This window comes from Rhinopithecus bieti, unplaced genomic scaffold (assembly GCF_001698545.2).
Source record: "Rhinopithecus bieti isolate Rb0 unplaced genomic scaffold, ASM169854v2 scaffold_41644, whole genome shotgun sequence".
NCBI lineage: Eukaryota > Metazoa > Chordata > Mammalia > Primates > Cercopithecidae > Rhinopithecus > Rhinopithecus bieti.
In genome coordinates, this window is record NW_016817838.1 from 1,381,340 (window position 1) to 1,400,110 (window position 18,771).

The 18,771-nt window shown below is 55.9% G+C and overlaps 1 protein-coding gene across 1 annotated transcript; it reads left to right on the top strand.

The window, feature by feature from the left end:
- The first annotated feature begins 209 nt into the window (after positions 1–209).
- SELENON (selenoprotein N) lies at positions 210–18,490 on the top strand. The gene is made up of 11 exons (XM_017856142.1): positions 210–746; positions 5,531–5,664; positions 8,884–9,093; positions 9,328–9,452; positions 9,984–10,121; positions 11,698–11,779; positions 11,934–12,122; positions 12,911–13,016; positions 14,130–14,242; positions 14,327–14,428; positions 15,762–18,490. Exons 1-11 carry the CDS (start codon positions 698–700, stop codon positions 15,930–15,932), a joined length of 1,419 nt encoding a protein of 472 aa, XP_017711631.1. The 5' UTR covers positions 210–697; the 3' UTR covers positions 15,933–18,490.
- The last annotated feature ends 281 nt before the right edge of the window (positions 18,491–18,771 follow it).

The following is an 18,771-nucleotide window of genomic DNA, read 5'->3' on the forward strand; positions in this document are numbered from 1 at the left end:
CCACGCCGAGGCCCAGGCGGCCGCGCGGCAGGTCCGGGCCCGAGCAGGCCGGGGCGGGGCGCGGGAGCCGGGACTGAAGGCCCGAGCCTCGGCAGCAGGGGAACATGGGCAGGGACGAGTCGAGGGAGACGGGGACGGGGGACCGGATGGGGGGAGCACGGGAAGGAGGGGACACGGTAGGCTGGTGGGGGAGCCTGGGGCCGGACTGATGGGGAGGAGGCGAACGGAGGTCACTGTGGAGCTGGGACAGACTGGAGGGGTCTGTCCAGGGGGTGACCTGGACACGGTGAAGCTGGGACCCACAGAGTCTGAAAGGGGCACTGGGGAGCCCTGGGAGAGTGAGGAGTGGACACAGGAGAGGACAGAAGGTGCAGGAGGAACAGGGCCAAGCAGCCAGGGCCAGGCCAAAGGCGGGCTGGGGACAAACAGTGGATGAGCAGGGACCAGGAGGGACCGGAGGCTCTGGGGGCAGTTCAGAGGCGACATTTGCAGATGGACCGGGAGGCCCTGGGAGGACTCAGGAAAATGGTGGGAGGAGGGGCTCCCACCATCCGGAAGCGACTGCTTGTTGGGGACCAGGAGATGAGGCCACCAACTGGTGCCCAGCCCAGTCTCTCCTCCCAAGCAGGAGTCAGCACTGAAGACCCTGGGGACAGATGGCCTTTTTCTCTTTTCCTCCTTGGACGCTGACGGGGATATGTACATCAGCCCTGAGGAGTTCAAACCCATTGCTGAGAAGCTAACAGGTACCAGGAGAGGCTGGCGGCTGGGGAGGAGGGCGCCTTGGCCACCGTGTCTTCACTGAGCAGGAGGGGCTGTCTGGAGTGGAGGGAAGCCCCTGGGGTCTCAGAGGCCCTGGACTCCTCCCAGCTCTGACACTTTGTAGCTGGTGGTTTGGACGAGCTGCTCCAGCAACCCTGAGCCTGTTTTTCTCAGACTTGTGAACCATAATACAGTTAACATTCTTTGGTCTGTGAGGTGGCTCACGCCTATAATCCCAACACTTTGGGAGACAGAAGGATTGTTTGAGCCCAGGAGTTCAAGACCAGCCTGGCCAACATGGCAAAACCCCATCCCTACAAAAATACAGAAATTAGCCGGGTGTGGTGGCGCATGCCTGTAGTCCCAGCTACTTGGGAGGCTGAGGTGGGAGGATCACTTGAGGCCATGAGGCAGAGGTTGCAGTGAGTTGACATCACACCACTACACTCCAGCTTGGGCGACAGAGTGAGACCCTGTCTCAAAACAAACAAAGCAAAACCAAAAAAACCAAAAAACCATTCCTTGGCCACCTCTTCCGTGCCAGGCATTTAAGTGCTTCATGTGGGTTCTCTCTTTACACCTCACAGTAGCCCTGGGAGATGGACACTGTCATGATCCCCATGTTTAATAGTTTGAGAGACTAAGACACAGGCAGGCTTCCCAGTTTCCCAAGCTAGAAAGGTGGGGAGCCAGGGCTAGAACTGGGGCCATCTGGCTCCAGGGTCCTGTACCAGCTCACAGGTTTCAGGAGTAGAGAAAAGAAATGCACAGTGACGAATATGCAGATTTCCAATAGACAACAGCTACAACTTTTTTTTTTAATATATACAGGGTCTTGTTCTATCACCCAGACTGGATGATTGCAGTGATGCAATCACGGCTCACTGCAGCCTCAACTTCCCTGGCTCAGTTGATCCTCCTGCCTCAGTCTCCTGAGTAACTGGGACACAGGCATGTGCTATCATGCTCAGCTGATTTTTCTATTTTTGTAGAGATATAGTCTCACTACGTTGCCTAGGCTGGTCTCAAACTCCTGGGCTCAAACGATCCTTCTACCTTGGCCTCCTAAAGTGCTGGAATTACAGGTGTGAACCACCGCGCCCAGCCAGGAGCTGTAACTATTATTACTAAATCTGAAACTCTGCTTAGGTGTTTTCAGATTCCTATTCCATTCTTTTTGTTGTTGTTGTTGTTGAGCTGGAGTCTTGCTGTGTCACCCAGGCTGGAGTGCAGTGGTACGATCTCAGCTCACTGCAACTTCTGCCTCCCTGGTTCAAGCAATTCTCCTGCCTCAGCCGCCCTAGGAGCTGGGATTACAGGCACCTACCACAACACCGTCCTGATTTTGTATTTTTAGTAGAGATGGGGTTTTGCCACGTTAGCCAGGCTAGTCTCGAACTCCTAACCTCAAGTGATCTGCCCGCCTCAGCCTCCCAAAGTGCTGGGATTACAGGCATGAGCCACTGTGTCTGGTCTCCTATTCCATTCTTGCTATCATTTTTGCCTAATGCAGTCAGTGATTATTTATTTATTTATTTGGTTAAAGATGAGGGGCTGAAGGCGGAGGCAGGAGAATGGCATGAACCCAGGAGGCGGAGCTTGCACTGAGCCAAGATCGCGCCACTGCACTCCAGCTTGGGTGACAGAGCGAGACTACGTCTCAAAAAAAAAAAAAAAAAAAAAAAAAAAAAAAAAAAAAGATGAGGGGCTGAAACATTCTAATGAATTATAAAATGCTTTTCTCGCTGCCCCCACCATCACCCCAGCCTCTGTGTCCATTTTCTTCCAACTTCTTGTGACATTTCTTGAATTTGGGATCTTCGGCACCTACTTGTTACCCAGATTGCCTGGTGTAAATCAGTCATCGATAGGAAAGGCAAAAGAGACATGCTGGCTGTTTCGGGTGCATAAGCTCCAAAGCACTGTCACGGGCCTGCTGTTTTTCAGGGGTGTATTGGGTAGGTTGGCTCCATGCTGGCCCAGTGACCTGTGATCGCTGCTAGAGGAGAAAGGTTGGATGGAAAATGCTAATGAGCTGGAGTGGATGTGTATGGATGTCTCTCGGTGGCAGGCAGTTCTGTCATGAAAGCAGATGGGCAGATAAGCAGGTTGTCTCCTTGTGGTCTTGCCTGTACCTCTTATTTTGCATACACTTATGAGCATTTGCACAGCCACCTCTTTGTCCTTTTTTATGGCCAGAGAGTTCTCTCATAATGACACGCTAGCAAAGCTTGCTGGGCTTGAGGTGCACTTTTAATTTTTTGCACAGAAATCTTTTTCTCCAGCAGGGTGAACCCCATTACCTCTAGGCTGTGAATGCAAAACGGACCAAGTTTTGAGAAATCAAAGGGGGGAAAATCAAATCCAAGCAGGAAATAGAGCCAACTAGTTCTATTTGGTAGAGTTATGAGTGTGTTTAATTTTCTGCCTTATCCCTTAAAATTTTTACAAATTGCCTATAATGGGCAAATGTTACTCATAAGTCAGGAAATAAAAGTTTTCATTAAAAAGCCAAAGGGCAGCTGGGCGCGGTGGCTCACGCCTGTAATCCCAGCAGCACTTTGGGAGGCCAAGCAGGCGGATCACGAGGTCAGGAGATCGAGACCATCCTGGCTAACACGGTGAACCCCGTTCTACTAAAAAATACAAAAATTAGCCAGGCATGGTGGCGGGCGCCTGTAGTCCCAGCTACATGGAGGCTGAGGGGGAGAATGGCATGAACCCGGGAGGCGGAGCTTGCAGTGGCCGAGATCGCGCCACTGCACTCCAGCCTGGGCAACAGAGTGAGACTCCGTCTTCAAAAAAAAAAAAAAACAAAAAGTAAAACAAAAAAAAAAAACAAAAAAGGCCAAAGGGGCTAAAATGCTGTGTATTATTATTATTAATTAAAAATAACATTAGGCCGGGGCGCGGTGGCTCAAGCCTTAATCCCAGCACTTTGGAGGCCGAGGACGGAGCGGATCACGAGGTCAGGAGATCGAAGGACCATACCTGGCTAACACGGTGAAACCCCGTCTTCTACTAAAATACAAAAAAAAAAAAAAAAAACTAGCCGGGGGGGGGGGGGGGGGCCTGTAGTCCCAGCTCCTCGGGGGGCTGGGGCAGGAGAATGGGGTAAACCCGGGAGGCGGAGCTTGCAGTGAGCTGAGATCTGGCCACTGCACTCCAGCCTGGGCGACAGAGCGAGACTCCGTCTCAACAAAAAAAAAAAAAAAAAAAAAAAACATTATTACCAACTCCATTTGACAAATGAGAAAGTAAAGGCTCAGAGAGGTGAAGTCCCTTCCCCAGATCATACAGCTAGGTGGTGGGGGAATCATTATTATTATTGTGTTGCTTTTGTTGTTGTTGTTGTTGTTTTTCTGAGACGGAGTCTTACTCTGTCTCCCAGGCTGGAGTGCTCGGCTCACTCTCACTGCAACCTCTGCCTCCTGGGTTCAAGCGATTCTCCTGTCTCAGCCCCCCGAGCAAGCTGGGATTATAGGTGTGCACCACCATGCCCAACTAGTTTTGGTATTTTTAGTAGAGATGGGGTTTCATCATGTTGGCCAAGCTGGTCTCGAACTCCTAACCTCAGGTGATCCGCCAGCTTCGGCTTCCCAAAGTGCTGGGATTACAGGCATGAGCTGCCTTAGGAATCATTATTATTACTATTTATCTGGGATATCAGTGAAATAATTGAATAAGCAAGGCCGACTAATAACCCTGCATATTCCTGTTGCTCCCTTCTTGGGTTTCTAGATTGCGTGTTGGAAAGTTTTATTGCGTTGACTTACAAATACAGAAATAAGTGATTCTTCAGAATAGGGATTTGCATCAGGAGCAGCAGGGAGCGCTCGTTAAAAGGGCAGTTTCCAGACTCTCACCCCTGCAGATTCTGATTCAGTAGGTCTGAGGTGGGCTGTGAGCATCTGTAGTTTAAAGGCATCCTGGGTGATTTTGAGGACTTCCGGTTGAGAACCAGAAGTTTAATGCGTCGTTCAGCCTGCTAGCCATTCAGTCAGCAAATGCCAGGCATCATCTCTGTACCACTACCCTGCCCTGAGAGGGCAGACAGGACAAGACCCACCCCCACCCCCACCGGCTTCATTTTGTTACCGGTGACTATTACTCACCCCTTTTGAAATAGGCATCATTTCTCCCTTAGCCCTTCAAAATGAATCCTTCTACACTGGGAAGGTTACAGACTTGCCACATCTCTGAGCAGGAAAAGATCCAAGAAATAAACTCCGGCCACTGCCAGTCCAGCCCCTCCTGCAGCCAGGGCAGTTCCCCTTCCCTCCAAAGAAGTAGGGGAAAGTGGGTCTCCTCACTCCCAAACCAGTGCCCTCCCTATGACACCAAAGAGCCTGTTTCTGTTTCTTGCTTCATTCATTACTCTGGTTCCCTTGACTGAGTTCCTCTCAGTCCCAGAAGACCCAGAAAAGGGTCATGGTTGGTCATGGGTTTCAAGTAAAACAGGCCTGGGTTTCAATCCTGATTCCTCCATCATCTAGCTATGTAACCTGGGGAAGTGACTTTACCTCTCTGAACCTTCACTTTCTTATTTCTCAAATGCAGTTGGTAATGTTATTATCTGCCTCCCTGGGCTATCCTGAAACTAAAATGTGATACACTGGTTGTTACTTTGGTGATTGTTAACTGTTAACACCCCAGCTACCCCCACCCGCTGCCTGGCTCCATTAATCACCAGCTAGTGTGGATGACCAGGGAGAGCTGAGCCCTGCAGCGTAAGGGCAGTGCCTCTCCGATGATCTGTGTCTCACAGGGTCAACTCCTGCGGCCAGCTACGAGGAGGAGGAGTTGCCCCCTGACCCTAGCGAGGAGACACTCACCATAGAAGCCCGATTCCAGCCTCTGCTCCCGGAGACCATGACCAAGAGCAAAGATGGCTTCCTAGGGGTGAGTAGGGGACCACACGCAGCGGGATCATCTGTGTGCATCCGTCTCCTGAGGATGAGTTTCTGCTCCATTTATCTTTCTTTCCTCTGCCCTCTGTGTGCCCACTGGAGCCAGGCCCCATGACAGGCCCTGGAGGTCCATGTGGCTGTGATGTTGTCCCTGCTGTCCAGGCATACAGCCTGCTGGGGGAGCAGGAGAGAGAAGCATTAGTCTCCACCCTAGATGGGGGAATCTGGGATGACTTCCTAGAGGAAGTGACATCTGGTAGACTGCAGGATGAGGAGGGCTCAGCAGGGTGACTGAGCGCAGGTGGGGGGTCTCGGAGGAAGCAGCAGTGCAGTAGAGACCCTGTCAGTGCAGCTGTCCCACATACTATGATGATTACTTCCCACACAGCCATCTCTTCCCCCTAGGGTACAGCATGATGCCTGTACAGCTCCTGATAGGTACTCTGTTAACTCTGATGATCTAGACCTGAGGTTTGGTCCCCAGCAGAGGGCTGTGGGGTGGGGAGGGCACCTGAGAAGGTGGAGGTAGAAGGTGGATAGATGTTCTCCTTGCCAGCCCCTCCCCAGCCCGAGGCCCTTTGGACAGGGTCCTGAGCGCATTGCAGCATGAAGCTGCCTCAGCCCCTGCCTGCCCTTTTGCGCTGTCTCCCACTCTCTCCTCCCCTCTGTGGGCTTCCTCTGTTCCAACCACACCAGACTTCCTTCCTTCCAAATCCCCAGGCTTTCTTCCAACTAGGAGCCTTCTCACACACAGTTCCCTCTGCCAGGAACACTGCCTCTCTGTGCCCAGCCCACACTGACCCAGCCTTTTCATCTCAGCCAACGCCCCTTCAGTACGAACAGAGGCCTGAAGGCAGGAGTGCCAGGCTGGTCACCGAGGCCAGGCGGCTGGTGTGGCTGGGCCCAGGAGGCATGCAGGACCCACGCAGGGGCATCCCGGTCAGTGGGGCCAGGAGAGAAGGTGCCAGACCCCACCAAGGGCCTTGTTGCCTGCCTTTGGCCTTCATTCTGTGGCGGCTGAACACCAAGCAGATTTTAAATAAGACAGCCTGCTCATGAGATCTGGGCTTTCCAGGCCAGGGACGGGGCATGGGAAGAATGGGGAGAAATGGAGGCAAGAAGACCAGTTCTGGATGGGCGAGGGAGAGGAGATGGAGAGTAAGGGCAGCCTGGAGGATGCTGGGGAAGGAAGAAAGGGCAGGGAGCAGCTCCTCATGGACAATGGGTGGGCAGGAGTTGGATGACTTAAGCTTCTGGCTGGTGACCAGGGGCATGGTGGGCTGCTCGCCCAGATGGGAACTGTAGCGGGGGAGGGAGAAGGGGGCAGAGAATGAGGTCAGTCTGCACATGTTGAAGTTGAGGCCCCCAGGGGATGTTGGATGTCCGCCACCCAGCAGCCCCTTGGCAGTGCCCAACTCTAGAGCCTGGCGGCCACACGGCAAAAGAAACTCGGGAATGACCGTGAGGCTGGTGCCTGTGGCGGAATTGCCACCTGGCCCAGCCCAAGGAAGCAGTGCTGGGGAGCCCCTTTCTTCCTTTCTTTTTTTTTTGGAAACGGAGTGTCACTCTGTCACCCAGGCTAGAGTGCAGTGGCACGATCTCAGCTCACTGCAAGCTCCACCTCCTGGGTTCAAGCAATTCTGCCTCAGCCTCCCAAGTAGCTGGGACTACAGGTGTCTGTCACCTCGCCCGGCTAATTTCTTTGTATTTTAGTAGAGACGGGGTTTCACCATGTTGGCCAGGATGGTCTCGATCTCCTGACCTCGTGATCCGCCCGTCTCGGCCTCCCAAAGTGCTGGGATTACAGGCTTGAGCCACCATGCCTGGCCGGGAGCCGCTTTCTTAACTTCATCGCTGCAGGTTCAGGCAGGGACGGGAATTCCAAGGAGGAGCTCACAGGGAAGGGCACTGCCCATTTTGGTTCCTGTTTACTTGCCGTCTCCCACTATAAGTTCCAAGAAGACAGGCTGCATAGTGTACTCTGATAGAAACTTCGTATACATTAGGTGCATAAAACATTTTGTTGAATGAACAAATGAATAAACATGTTCTTCTCAGCCAAGGAGAGAGAGTGCAGCAGATAGGCAGGAGTCCAGGAAGTGGTCGAAACGGGTCTGACCTTCCACAGAAGGAGGTGGGGAACCCATCTCTACGGGTCTGGCAGTGATGGGCTGATCTGAGCAGATGAGTCCCCACAGACAGCAAGAACTGGGGTGAGGCAAGAATAGCACCCCCAGCCCTGGCCCCCGAGCAGAGCCCCACTGAGCCCAGCACCCATCTCTGGCAGGTCCCCTGCAGGGGGTGGCCAGCCTACAAGCAGGACCCAGCAGGGCGGGCTCAGCCTGGCCCCACATAGCCAGCTCTGCCTTGAGAACTGCCTGTTAAATCTCTCTCCACGGGAGCTCCCTGCACGGCTTTCCTCCCACCTCCCACCAAGCCTGAGCTCCTGCTGCCAGGGAGGTGGGGACAGGAGAGGGAACCGCTGTTCCTCAAATGCTGGCTGATGTGTAGACAGCTCTGTGGTCTCTGAGTGTCCTCTTCAAGCCATCAGTTTGTCAGAGGCGAGGCAGGTCACTGATGAGGACTCGGGCTTAGGGAAGGCCTTTTGCCCAAGGTGGGGCAGTCTGTACTTAAGGCAGGGCCCTTTTGGGGGAGGCCTTCCTTCCCATTCCCTGTGGTCTCATCCTGCTCTTGACCCTAGAGCTCTCACCTCAAACATGATTGGCCACCACCCTCATCGGACTTAGCTCCAAACCGAAATCCTGAGCTGAACAGTGGGACATTAGTCCCTGGGAAGAGACTTGGAGAGGAGACTGGGGAGGGAGAGAGCAGGGCTGCTGGAAGGCCGGGGAAGCCAGGCAGGGTGGTGGCTCCCAAGGCTGGCCCATGGGCTTATGCATAGGAGGGAGGTGGGATGGTGTGAGGCACAGAGCCCCACCACCCCCATTCCAACCCTGCCTTTGAGCGAGCTGCTGTGGCCTGGGCTGTGCCTGGGTGAGCTGCAGAGGCACTGGAGCAGGGAGAGGAGCCTCTCTCTGGTGGAATATTGCTAAGCTTGTGGCCATCACTGGGGCAGGAAACTGCCTGGGGTCCATCTGCTCCCTTGGTGTGGGCTGGCTCAGGGCTTGCGGGAGGCCTCCACCCATGTGGGACACGAGGCCCCGGAGTCATGGTTCTTAGATATCTGGAGCTTCGCTTTCCCCTGCCCCAGGTCTCCCGCCTCGCCCTGTCTGGCCTCCGAAACTGGACGGCCGCAGCCTCACCAAGTGCAGTGTTTTCTGCCCGCCACTTCCAGCCCTTCCTTCCCCCGCCAGGCCAGGAGCTGGGCGAGCCCTGGTGGATCATCCCCAGTGAGCTGAGCGTGTTCACTGGCTACCTATCCAACAACCGCTTCTATCCGCCGCCGCCCAAGGGCAAGGAGGTGAGGACAGCCGGGGTGTGACCTGAGGCCCTCTGCCCCAGCCCAGGAGTGGCCACCCCTCTGTCTGCGCCTGGACCCCAGTGCCAGGCCTGCCCTACCTGCTCTCTGCCTCCCTCTGGACCTGCCCCCTCCCCATGGGGTCCCTGGGCCTTTGGGTCTGGGCTGACCCCCACCCCAGCGGATCCAGGCTCAGCGGGACCCGGCAAGCTAGCACATGCCTCCCACCGCCCCCAGGTCATCATCCACCGGCTCCTGAGCATGTTCCACCCTCGGCCCTTTGTGAAGACCCGCTTTGCCCCTCAGGGGGCCGTGGCCTGCCTGACTGCCATCAATGACTTCTACTACACCGTGATGTTCCGGTGAGTGGGCCACACAGCCAGCCTGGAGCTTCCGGGAGGCACAGATGGTTTAGCGCCCAGAGGGGAGGGCCTGGCTTGAGCCCCCCAACTCTGTCTCTCCTCCCCCTGCCATCTCGGGCAAGCAGCTTTGGCTCTCTGAGCCTCAGTTTTCTCACCTGTGGATCGGGGTGCTGCTGACTTCCTCGTAGGACATGTGAGGGTTCCGAAAGAAAAAGCTGTGGAACTTGCTTGGCACGGGGCTGGTAGCCATGGCTGTGCCATCCACACAGAAGTGGGAAGGACATCCAGTCACACATGCCCTCCAGAAGCTGTGGGGGCTCAGGGAGGGGGTCCAGGCAGGGCTTCTGGAGGAGGGACATGTGACCTGGGCCTCGAAGGACAAGCAGCATTTGGAGGGCCTTGCTGCTGCCCCTGGCCCATCCACCTCCACCTACACACTCAGCCTCCTCTCCCTGATGAGTCTGGCCAAGGCTTCCCGGGCTCCTGGGGAGAAGGTGGGCAGCTCTGCTGCAGGAGATTCCCTTCACACAGGATCCATGCCGAGTTCCAGCTCAGTGAGCCGCCCGACTTCCCCTTCTGGTTCTCCCCTGGTCAGTTCACCGGCCACATCATCCTCTCGAAAGACGCCACCCACGTCCGCGACTTCCGGCTCTTCGTGCCCAACCACAGGTGGGAGCTTGACCTTGGCCCAGCCTTGGCTCCCTCCTACAGCTTGTCCTGCTCTCCAGCTCCAGAAGCCTAGGGACCTCTTCTGTCTCTGCCCCTTCCTTTGCTCCCCAGAGCCCATCTCGTGGGGCTGGCGTGGGAGGAGGCGGCATGAGGCAGGCAAGAGGATGAGCTGATCACCCACCAGCTCTTCCCAGGCACCCCGTGGCCTGGCCCTCCACCTCTGTGCCTGGGACCCAGTGCAGCAGCCCATAGACTCTTCCTGAAGCTGGGCCTCCCTGCCTTGACACTGCTGACAGGCCCTAATCAGAGCTGTAATCGCAGCCTGTGCGTGCCACCAAGGGGAAGGCCAGCAGCTAGGCAGGGACCCAGCTGTGGGGTCCAGGAAGGCTTCTCAGAAGAAGGTCATCTCAGCAGAGACAAGGGGCTCTGAGGGTTTCGCTAGGTAGAGGAACAGCACAGGCAAAGGCCGAGGGCAGGCCCTCCACTGCTGCAGAGCCCCGGAGAGGCTTCTGGGACAGTGCTGCACCAGCCACCTGCCTGCCTCACCTCCTCAGGGCTGGCCACCTGTCAGCAGAGTAGAGGACCCAAGAGGCTCTGGCTTCAAGTCTGTCCAGATTCCTAACTGATAGCAAGTGGCCACCTAGTGGGCCTGAGTGACCGCTCTACAGGGACAAGACCTGGCTGGGAGCCAGGAGGTCTGCAGTTACGTCTCAACTGTGGCACCCACTGGCTGTGTGGCTGTGGGCAAGGCCCTGGCCCTCTGTAGGCCTGTTTCCTCATCTGCCAGATGGGAGACTGACTCCTGATATATTTCCCCCACAGGGCAGGCGTGAGAGGATGGTTGGGATAACATGGGAAGAGAAAATTGCCCCAGGAGTGGGGATGGCTTCCCTCCCTCCCCAGGGTGGGCAGAGCAGGGGCTTCCCAGTCAAAGTGCCAGCCCTTGGGCTAGGCACACCTGCCCCAACCTGGACTGTATGGGACAGAAGGAGAGAGGCAGTGACCAGCTCCAGGACCAGCTGCTCCTGGGCTCATGTCTGAGGACCAGGCATCAGGGACTGCTGGCCCCCGGGGGGTACCTAGCTCTGCCCTCTGCACCACCTGCTGTGGAGGTGGTGGTTTGTCAGTGCTGGGGCTCCCCCGTGCGGCGGACCTGCAGATTGCACTGCTCGGCTCAGATATCCTGCTGCCCGTCAGAGGCCTATGCAGGGACCACGGTGCTCATTTTCATTCCTGCCCCACCCTGTGACCCACCGTGAGGCACTGGCCATCTCTCTGCCTCGAAGGGTCCTGGAGAATACATGGGCCATGGCTGTGCAGGCCCTTTGTGGATTGTGAGGGGCAGGGCCGGCGGACGGTGAAGTGGCTCCAGTGCCTTAGGAACGGGCAGCCTGGTGGAGAGAGGGCCAGGACTCTGCAGCCAGAATCCCAGTGGCTCTGAGAGCAGGTGTTCACCTTGAGAAGCCTCAGTGTCCTCATCTGGAAAATGGAGACAATTGCAGGTATTATGTGAGATAAAATGTGACACAGATAATGGGCTTTGATGATGGTGTCACTCTGCCCTGGCCATCCCCAGGTCTCTGAATGTGGACATGGAGTGGCTTTATGGGGCCAGTGAAAGCAGCAACATGGAGGTGGACATCGGCTACATACCCCAGGTGAGCGCACAGGAGGCTCCCATCCAGGTGGGCTCGCTGTAGGGCCCCGCCCTTCCTCTGCAATGAGTGGAGCATCTTGGAGGGTCTCTCAGGGAGCCCCTGAGGATTCTTGCCCATCTCTGAGCCTTCCCCCCACCAATGACCTCTGGCCCAGATGGAGCTGGAGGCCATGGGCCCCTCAGTGCCCTCGGTGATCCTGGATGAGGATGGCAGCGTGATCGACAGCCACCTGCCCTCGGGGGAGTCCCTGCAGTTTGTGTTTGAGGAGATCAAGTGGCAGCAGGAGCTGAGCTGGGAGGAGGCTGCCCGGCGCCTGGAGGTGGCCATGTACCCCTTCAAGAAGGTGAGGCTGGGCAGGGGTGAAGGCCAGGGTCAGGCTGCACGGGCAGAGGCTGGGAGCTGTGGAGCAGCAGCTGGGCACAGGTGCTGGCGTGTGTTCAGGGCTTGCTACTGAGGCTGTCTCACTGTTGCTCCCAGCGTGTGCCAGCGGGGCTTCCCTGCTGCCATTCAGAACTTAGAGGAAGAGGCCGGGTCCAATGGCTCATACCTATCATCCAAAACTTTGGGAGGCTGAGGCAGAGAATCACTTGTGGCCAGGAGTTCAAGAGCAGTCTGGGCAACATAGCGAGACCCCATATCTACAAAAAAATTTTTTAATTACCTGGGGGTGGTGTTAGCACGCACCTGTAGTACTAAACCTTTGGGGAGGCCGAGGCAGGAGGACTGCTTGAGCCCAGGAGTTCAAGGCTGCAGTGAGCTATGATGGCACCACTGCACTCCAGCCTGGGCAACAGAGTGAGACTCCATCTCAAAGAAAAAATAAATGAAAATAATAATAATAAATAGAACTTGGAGGAGACATCCATCCCCTGGCTCAGCAGCACCCCCTTCACACACACATACAAACACACTAACATACATACACACACACATATACACACATATATACAAACATATACATACACATACAAATGTACATATACACAAACATGTACACACACAAATATATTTGCCTACACACAAACTCACACGTACACACACACACATACTTGCACACACTGCAGACTCACAGCCCGAGCGGGACCCTGGCCGCTTTGATGATGGCTTCGCTCTGTCTCGGCGTGGCCCCAGGTCTCCTACTTGCCGTTCACTGAGGCCTTCGACCGAGCCAAGGCTGAGAACAAGCTGGTGCACTCGATCCTGCTGTGGGGGGCCCTGGACGACCAGTCCTGCTGAGGTGAGGGGCCCGGCTGAATCTAAGGGGAGCAGGGGGAAAAGTCCACACCTTGTTGGGTACCGGAGACTCTGAGACCAATGGGACTCTCCCGTTGAGTCATGAGGGCCCTGGGGACTGCCCAGGGTAGGGGCGTGGGGTGAGGGCCTGGGAGTTTCTGTGCTGAGCCCAGTGGGAGCTACCAGATGCTGAAGAAAGGGCCCTGGCAGACTGGGTTCAAACTCAGCCATTGTCAGCTTGGTAACCTTGACCAAGTGTCTTCCCCTCCCCGAGCCTCAGTGTTCTCAATAGTAAGAAGGGATAATACACTTACCTCTCAGAGCTGTGGACATGGGGGTGAAAGTACCGCATACACTGTGAAGTCTAAGTGTATATACACTTACATACGTGTAAGAGGGAAAATCGGGCCAGAGGCTGGTCTTGCGTTAATTTATTCAGAAAATTCACCAGAGACCTCCTAGATGCAATGTTCTTTGGGTGTCTGGCAGTGGGCACAAAGATGAATGAAACAGTGCCCCGCCCTCACCCTGTCAGCCATCAGTGTAGCAGTGGACTGGGTGCTGGCGTCCCACAGGGAGGAAGTCAGAAGAGGTCCCTGCCCTCAAAGGGGGAGACACAGTGCAAAGGCAGACACCGAGTGAATCAGTACAAGCATGGTGAGTGTTCTACAGGGGACAGTCCAGAGTGGCACCAGAGTGTATAGCTGGGGGTCAGGGAAGGCTTTGTGAAGACAGTGATATTTCCGCTGAGACTGAAGGATGAGTAGGAGTTTGTCAAGTGACCAGATGGAGTGTTCCAGGTAGAGGAACAGCCTGTGCAAAGGCCCTGGGACATAGAACGTTTATTGAAGAAGCTGTCACTGTCTGCAAGTCCCCGGGGCCAGGTAGAACCCCTAACCCTAATCTCAGCCCAGGATGCAGGTGTATTATGGATGTTAATTCCAACTTCCATTTATTCAGTACCTACTCTGCCTCAGGCTCTTTGAATCTGTTATTTCACCTGGGTGCAGAGACTGTTGTGCAGCCCGTGAGGTCTCCCCAAAGCAAGATTGCACCGCAGCAAGATGTGGGGGCGCCTCACACTTCTGTCTTCCAGCTTTTTCCTCTTCCTGAACAGGTTCAGGGCGGACTCTCCGGGAGACTGTCCTGGAAAGTTCGCCCATCCTCACCCTGCTCAACGAGAGCTTCATCAGCACCTGGTCCCTGGTGAAGGAGCTGGAGGAGCTGCAGGTGAGCCAGCAGGTGGGCAGGAACAGGAGCCTCCTGAACAGTGGTGGGGGCCGCGGCATCAGGAGTATGCAACTGTCCCCACAGAACAACCAGGAGAACCCGTCCCATCAGAAGCTGGCTGGCCTGCACCTGGAGAAGTACAGCTTCCCAGTGGAGATGATGATCTGCCTGCCCAATGGCACCGTGGTAGGCACGCCCACCCAGACCCCACGGGGCCCAGGGAGCAACCAGCAGGGGGCGTGGATGTGCAGGCTTCATCGGTTTCGGGTCTGGCCCTGCCACTTCCTGGCTGCAAAGCCTCAAGCTGGTCTCTTACCCAGTCTAAGCCTCTGTTGTCCCCATGTAGAAACAGGAATCGTGACGCAGGTGTTGGTCATCGGGGGCTGTGCAGCAGCGAGCATAGTCCCGAGGCAGAGTCAGCGCCTCGCTAGAAACACGGCCTGGAAGGGAAGGCTGGCCTTGGACCATGGCAGCCAGTCCTGGGATGGAAGGGGAGGGAGTAGCCGGACCTTGTGACAGAGAAGACCAGAAGAGGGCCCTGAGCCAAGGTGCAAGACCCCACGTCTCCCTCAGGGCCCTTAGCACTCAGCAAGTCTTCTCACGGGGGCCTCACAGCAGTTTTGGGAGACGGATGATCATGAATGCCCATTTTATAAACAAGGAAAGAGGCCCAGAAAGGTTCAGAGACTGGACAAATGTTGCAGTTAATTAAGTGCAGCTGGCTTTGAACCAAGGCCTGCCCTTGAGCCCCAGATCTCCAGCTCTTCTGATCAAAGCGACCCCTTATACTTTAAGTCCCAAGGCATGGTTAGTGTGGGATCCAGGACTGTAGGAGGAGGCCAGCTTCCTCAGGATCTTGGGAGCAGTTCAGGAGCAGGGGCTGTCACGGGCAAGGTGTCCAGTGAGGGCTCAGTGCAAAGTAAAGGGAACCAGGCAGAAGGCATCTGCTGTCCCAGGCACAGGGTGATGAGATGGTGTTGGGGAACTGGATGAGGCTGGGCCTGCTTGGGAGAACCAGGCCTCCCACTCATATGAATGTTGGTTGAATGCTGATTCATTCGTCTGTTCATCTGCTGGGCACCTACTCTGCCAGGCACAAAGATGAAGACATGGCCCTGTGCTGAAAGAGCTCACTGTCTGGAGCGAGAGGCCCGTGGTGTGTGAGGCCCCAGTGAGAGAAGTGAGCACGGAGTTCAGGATGGAGTCTGGGGCCACAGGAACAGAGGAGAGAGGTCATTTCGGGGGGTGGAGGTGGAGGGCTAGTGAAGAGGTGATGTTGGAAAGTGTTGGGTTTTCACCTGGTAGGCAAGGCAGGGAGGTGCCCCCTCGTCAGCCACTGGGTGATGAGGTGGTGTCAGGTGCTGGCGAGGGCTTCCGGCAGCACTGCCTGCCCACCATCCACCTCAGACAAGGACAGTCAAGGCCTGATAGCGTCCCTGCTTCTCCCCATACAGCAGAGGGCACAGGGAGCCTGGGGGCCCCCCTCCGTCCCACTCTCCTCACCCAGCCCTTCTCCCAGGTCCACCACATCAATGCCAACTACTTCTTGGACATCACCTCCATGAAGCCCGAGGAAGTTGAGAGCAATCTCTTCAGCTTCTCATCCACCTTTGAAGACCCATCCACGGCCACCTACATGCAGTTCCTGAAGGAGGGACTCCGGCGTGGCCTGCCCCTCCTCCAGCCCTAGAGTGCCTGCGGGGCCGGACGGGATCTGATACACAGGCCCCCGCACCCCAGAGCCAGAGTGTTCCTCAGCCCATTTCAGACTGCAGATGCCGCCCACTCCCACCCCACTCCTAGGCTGCCTTGGGGGTACAAACTCCACTGAGGGTGGCCACCACAGCCTTGGCTCCATGGTGGCGGGTAGACAAGGGGTGTCTGGGCTGGCTGGGCAGAGGAACCTCTAGCTCTGACTGTCACTCTCCGCTCTCCCTACCCATTTGGCTCTGGAAAGCTGCTTGGCACCCCCAGATCAGGGCCTGGGTGAACTCTCTGGACCTTTTCCAGTGAGCCGCACAGTCTAGGCCCTTGTTGGGTGAAGAATGGAAGGAGGAGCAGGCTAGGAAGACAGGGCCACCACCTTCTCCTTGCTTTCAGCCCTTCCCACAGGAAACATCAAGAAGCCCCAGCCGCGAGGGGCCAGGCTTCCAAGGCGGCTCTCCTGTTTACCTAGAGCCTTCGTTCCCGGCCATACCCTGGGTTGCCCTCCTGTGCCTGATGTCCCCAGTTGGGGTCGGTCTCAGTAGGAGCCAGTCTTCGGAGCCTCTGGGCAGAACCCTCCATCGAAGTGGAAATCAGACTGGACCCCCTGCGGCTTCCCTGACCACGCCACTGACCAGATGTCTGGGGAAGTTTACTGTGAAGGGGCTTCTGCCTTTAGCAATGGGGCGCACTAAGGGGGTTCCCGAGGCCTAGAGCCAAAGCACTCCCACCACCTACCTTAGCATAGGGTCTCCGCAGGACTGCGGGAGCCAGCGCTTCTGCCGCCCCTCCTGCCCCTCAGACCTCGCATCCACAGAAGCACAGCCCGGCCAAAGACCACAGCCTTCTCCAGAGCCGGCGCTGTCCCGGCAACCAGGGGTGCCCCAGGCTAGCTCTTCTACCACTGGGGCACCACGGACTCCCCTTGGCCACTCTTGGGACTTTGGTCCACGTCCTGAGCCACTGACCACGGCCAGTCTTTCTTTTTATATGTGCAGAAAAGTGTTTTTATACAAACTTTCTCATGGTTTGTAGGTATTTTTTTATAACCCCAGTGCTGAGGAGAAAGGAGGGGCAGTGGCTTCCCCGGCAGCAGCCCCATGATGGCTGAATCCGAAATCCTCGATGGGTCCAGCTTGATGTCTTTGCAGCTGCACCTATGGGAAGAAATAGTCCCCTCTTCCTTCTCCTCTTCAGCTTTTTAAAAACAGTCCTCAGAGGACCCACGACCCCCCAGCACTGTCCCATCCTCTCCACGCAGGCCCACGGGCGCACCCGCACTCTTTCATGAAGACCCTTGAAGTCAGAAATCCCTACTCCCCCTCCCCTCCCACCCCCCTGGCTTGCCCGCTCCCAGCCTCCAGTTCTCCCCACCCCCCCCACACCACCGTGGGGCTCACTCTTAAACCTGGCAGCGGAAGAAGGAAGGCAGACATCTCTGCAGCCACTCCTGGGCCTTCTATTCGCCGAGTTACCCCGCTTGCCTTGGGCGTGTTCACTGAACCTTCCCCAGCCAGTCTTGTTCTCAATTTTGTTTTGTATTGTTTTGAGATGGAGTCTTGCTCTGTCACTCAGGCTGGAGTGCTATGGTGTGATCTTGGCTCGCTGCAACCCGCCCCCCGCCCGCCCCGGTTCAAGCAATTCTGCCTCAGCCTCCCGAGTAGCTGGGATTACAGGTGCATGCCACCACACCCAGCTAATTTTTGTATTTTTAGTAGAGATGGGGTTTCACCATATTGGTCAGGCTGGTCTGGAACTCCTGACCTCAGGTGATCCATCCGCCTCAGCCTCCCAAATTGCTGGGATTACAGGCGTGAGCCACACGCCCAACCTTGTTCTTCATTTTGTATTATCCAATCATTGCTAATGTTACATGCACTTTCTCACTTAATCCTCATGACAAGCTTGTGAGGCAGATGCTCATTGTTCCCATCTTGATGAAACTTGAGTCTCAGGGAGGTGAAGTGACTTGCCCAGGGTCACTCAGCCAGGTGGAGTTCAGATTCAAACCCACATGTGGCTCCAAAGCCTGCGTCTGGATTTGGGGGTGTTTTTTGGCACAGCACCATCGCCTATCTCCCTGCCTGTTTTCCCCAAAATGGAAAGGAAGGCCTTTTAAACCAGAGTGTCTCACTCCCCTCTGACCTCCAGGCCAGGCATGAGCCAGCCAGCTCAGCCAGGCTCCCTGTGTCCTGGGAGGAAGTGCCCCCATCCCTCATGCCCTTTACTGGGAGGGAGGGCACCTGATGTTCTCTGCGCCTCCTGCATCCTGTCAGGCACTGGTGGGAGGGCAGGGGAGCCCATGCAAACGCTTCTCCCGCTGCTCTGGGAGAGTCAATTCCACATTGAGCCAGCCTGGTCCCGTGGAAAATGCTGATGGCCTGGGCTTTCTGAGGCCTCGTCTGATGCCTCTGTAGTTCCTGTCCCCCACCAGGCCTTGAGGCTCAGGGTGGGAGAGGGCCCCTGGCTGCCCTCCTGTCCTTCCTCTGCCACTTCCCTCCCCTGTCCCCAACATGCCCTGTAATAAAATTAGAGAAGACTGACTAGAGTGGTTCTAAGTGCTTTTCCTTTGAGTGGCATGTTCAGCTCTGTCCTTCCAAGCGGTGGCTCCCTCCTGGGGTGGACTTGGCTGGAATGCTTTCAGGGACTATCTTACCTATCGAGGGCTTGAGTGACTTGCCCAAAATAAGTTTGTGATAGAACAAGTGGTAGGACTTACTGTTTTGAGAATCTGGTGCTCTCTGTTGAGAAAGATCTGGAAGTTGTCTTAGAAGTGGAGCCTGAGACAGGCATGAAGTGATTTTTTTTTTTTTTGGTGGGGTGGG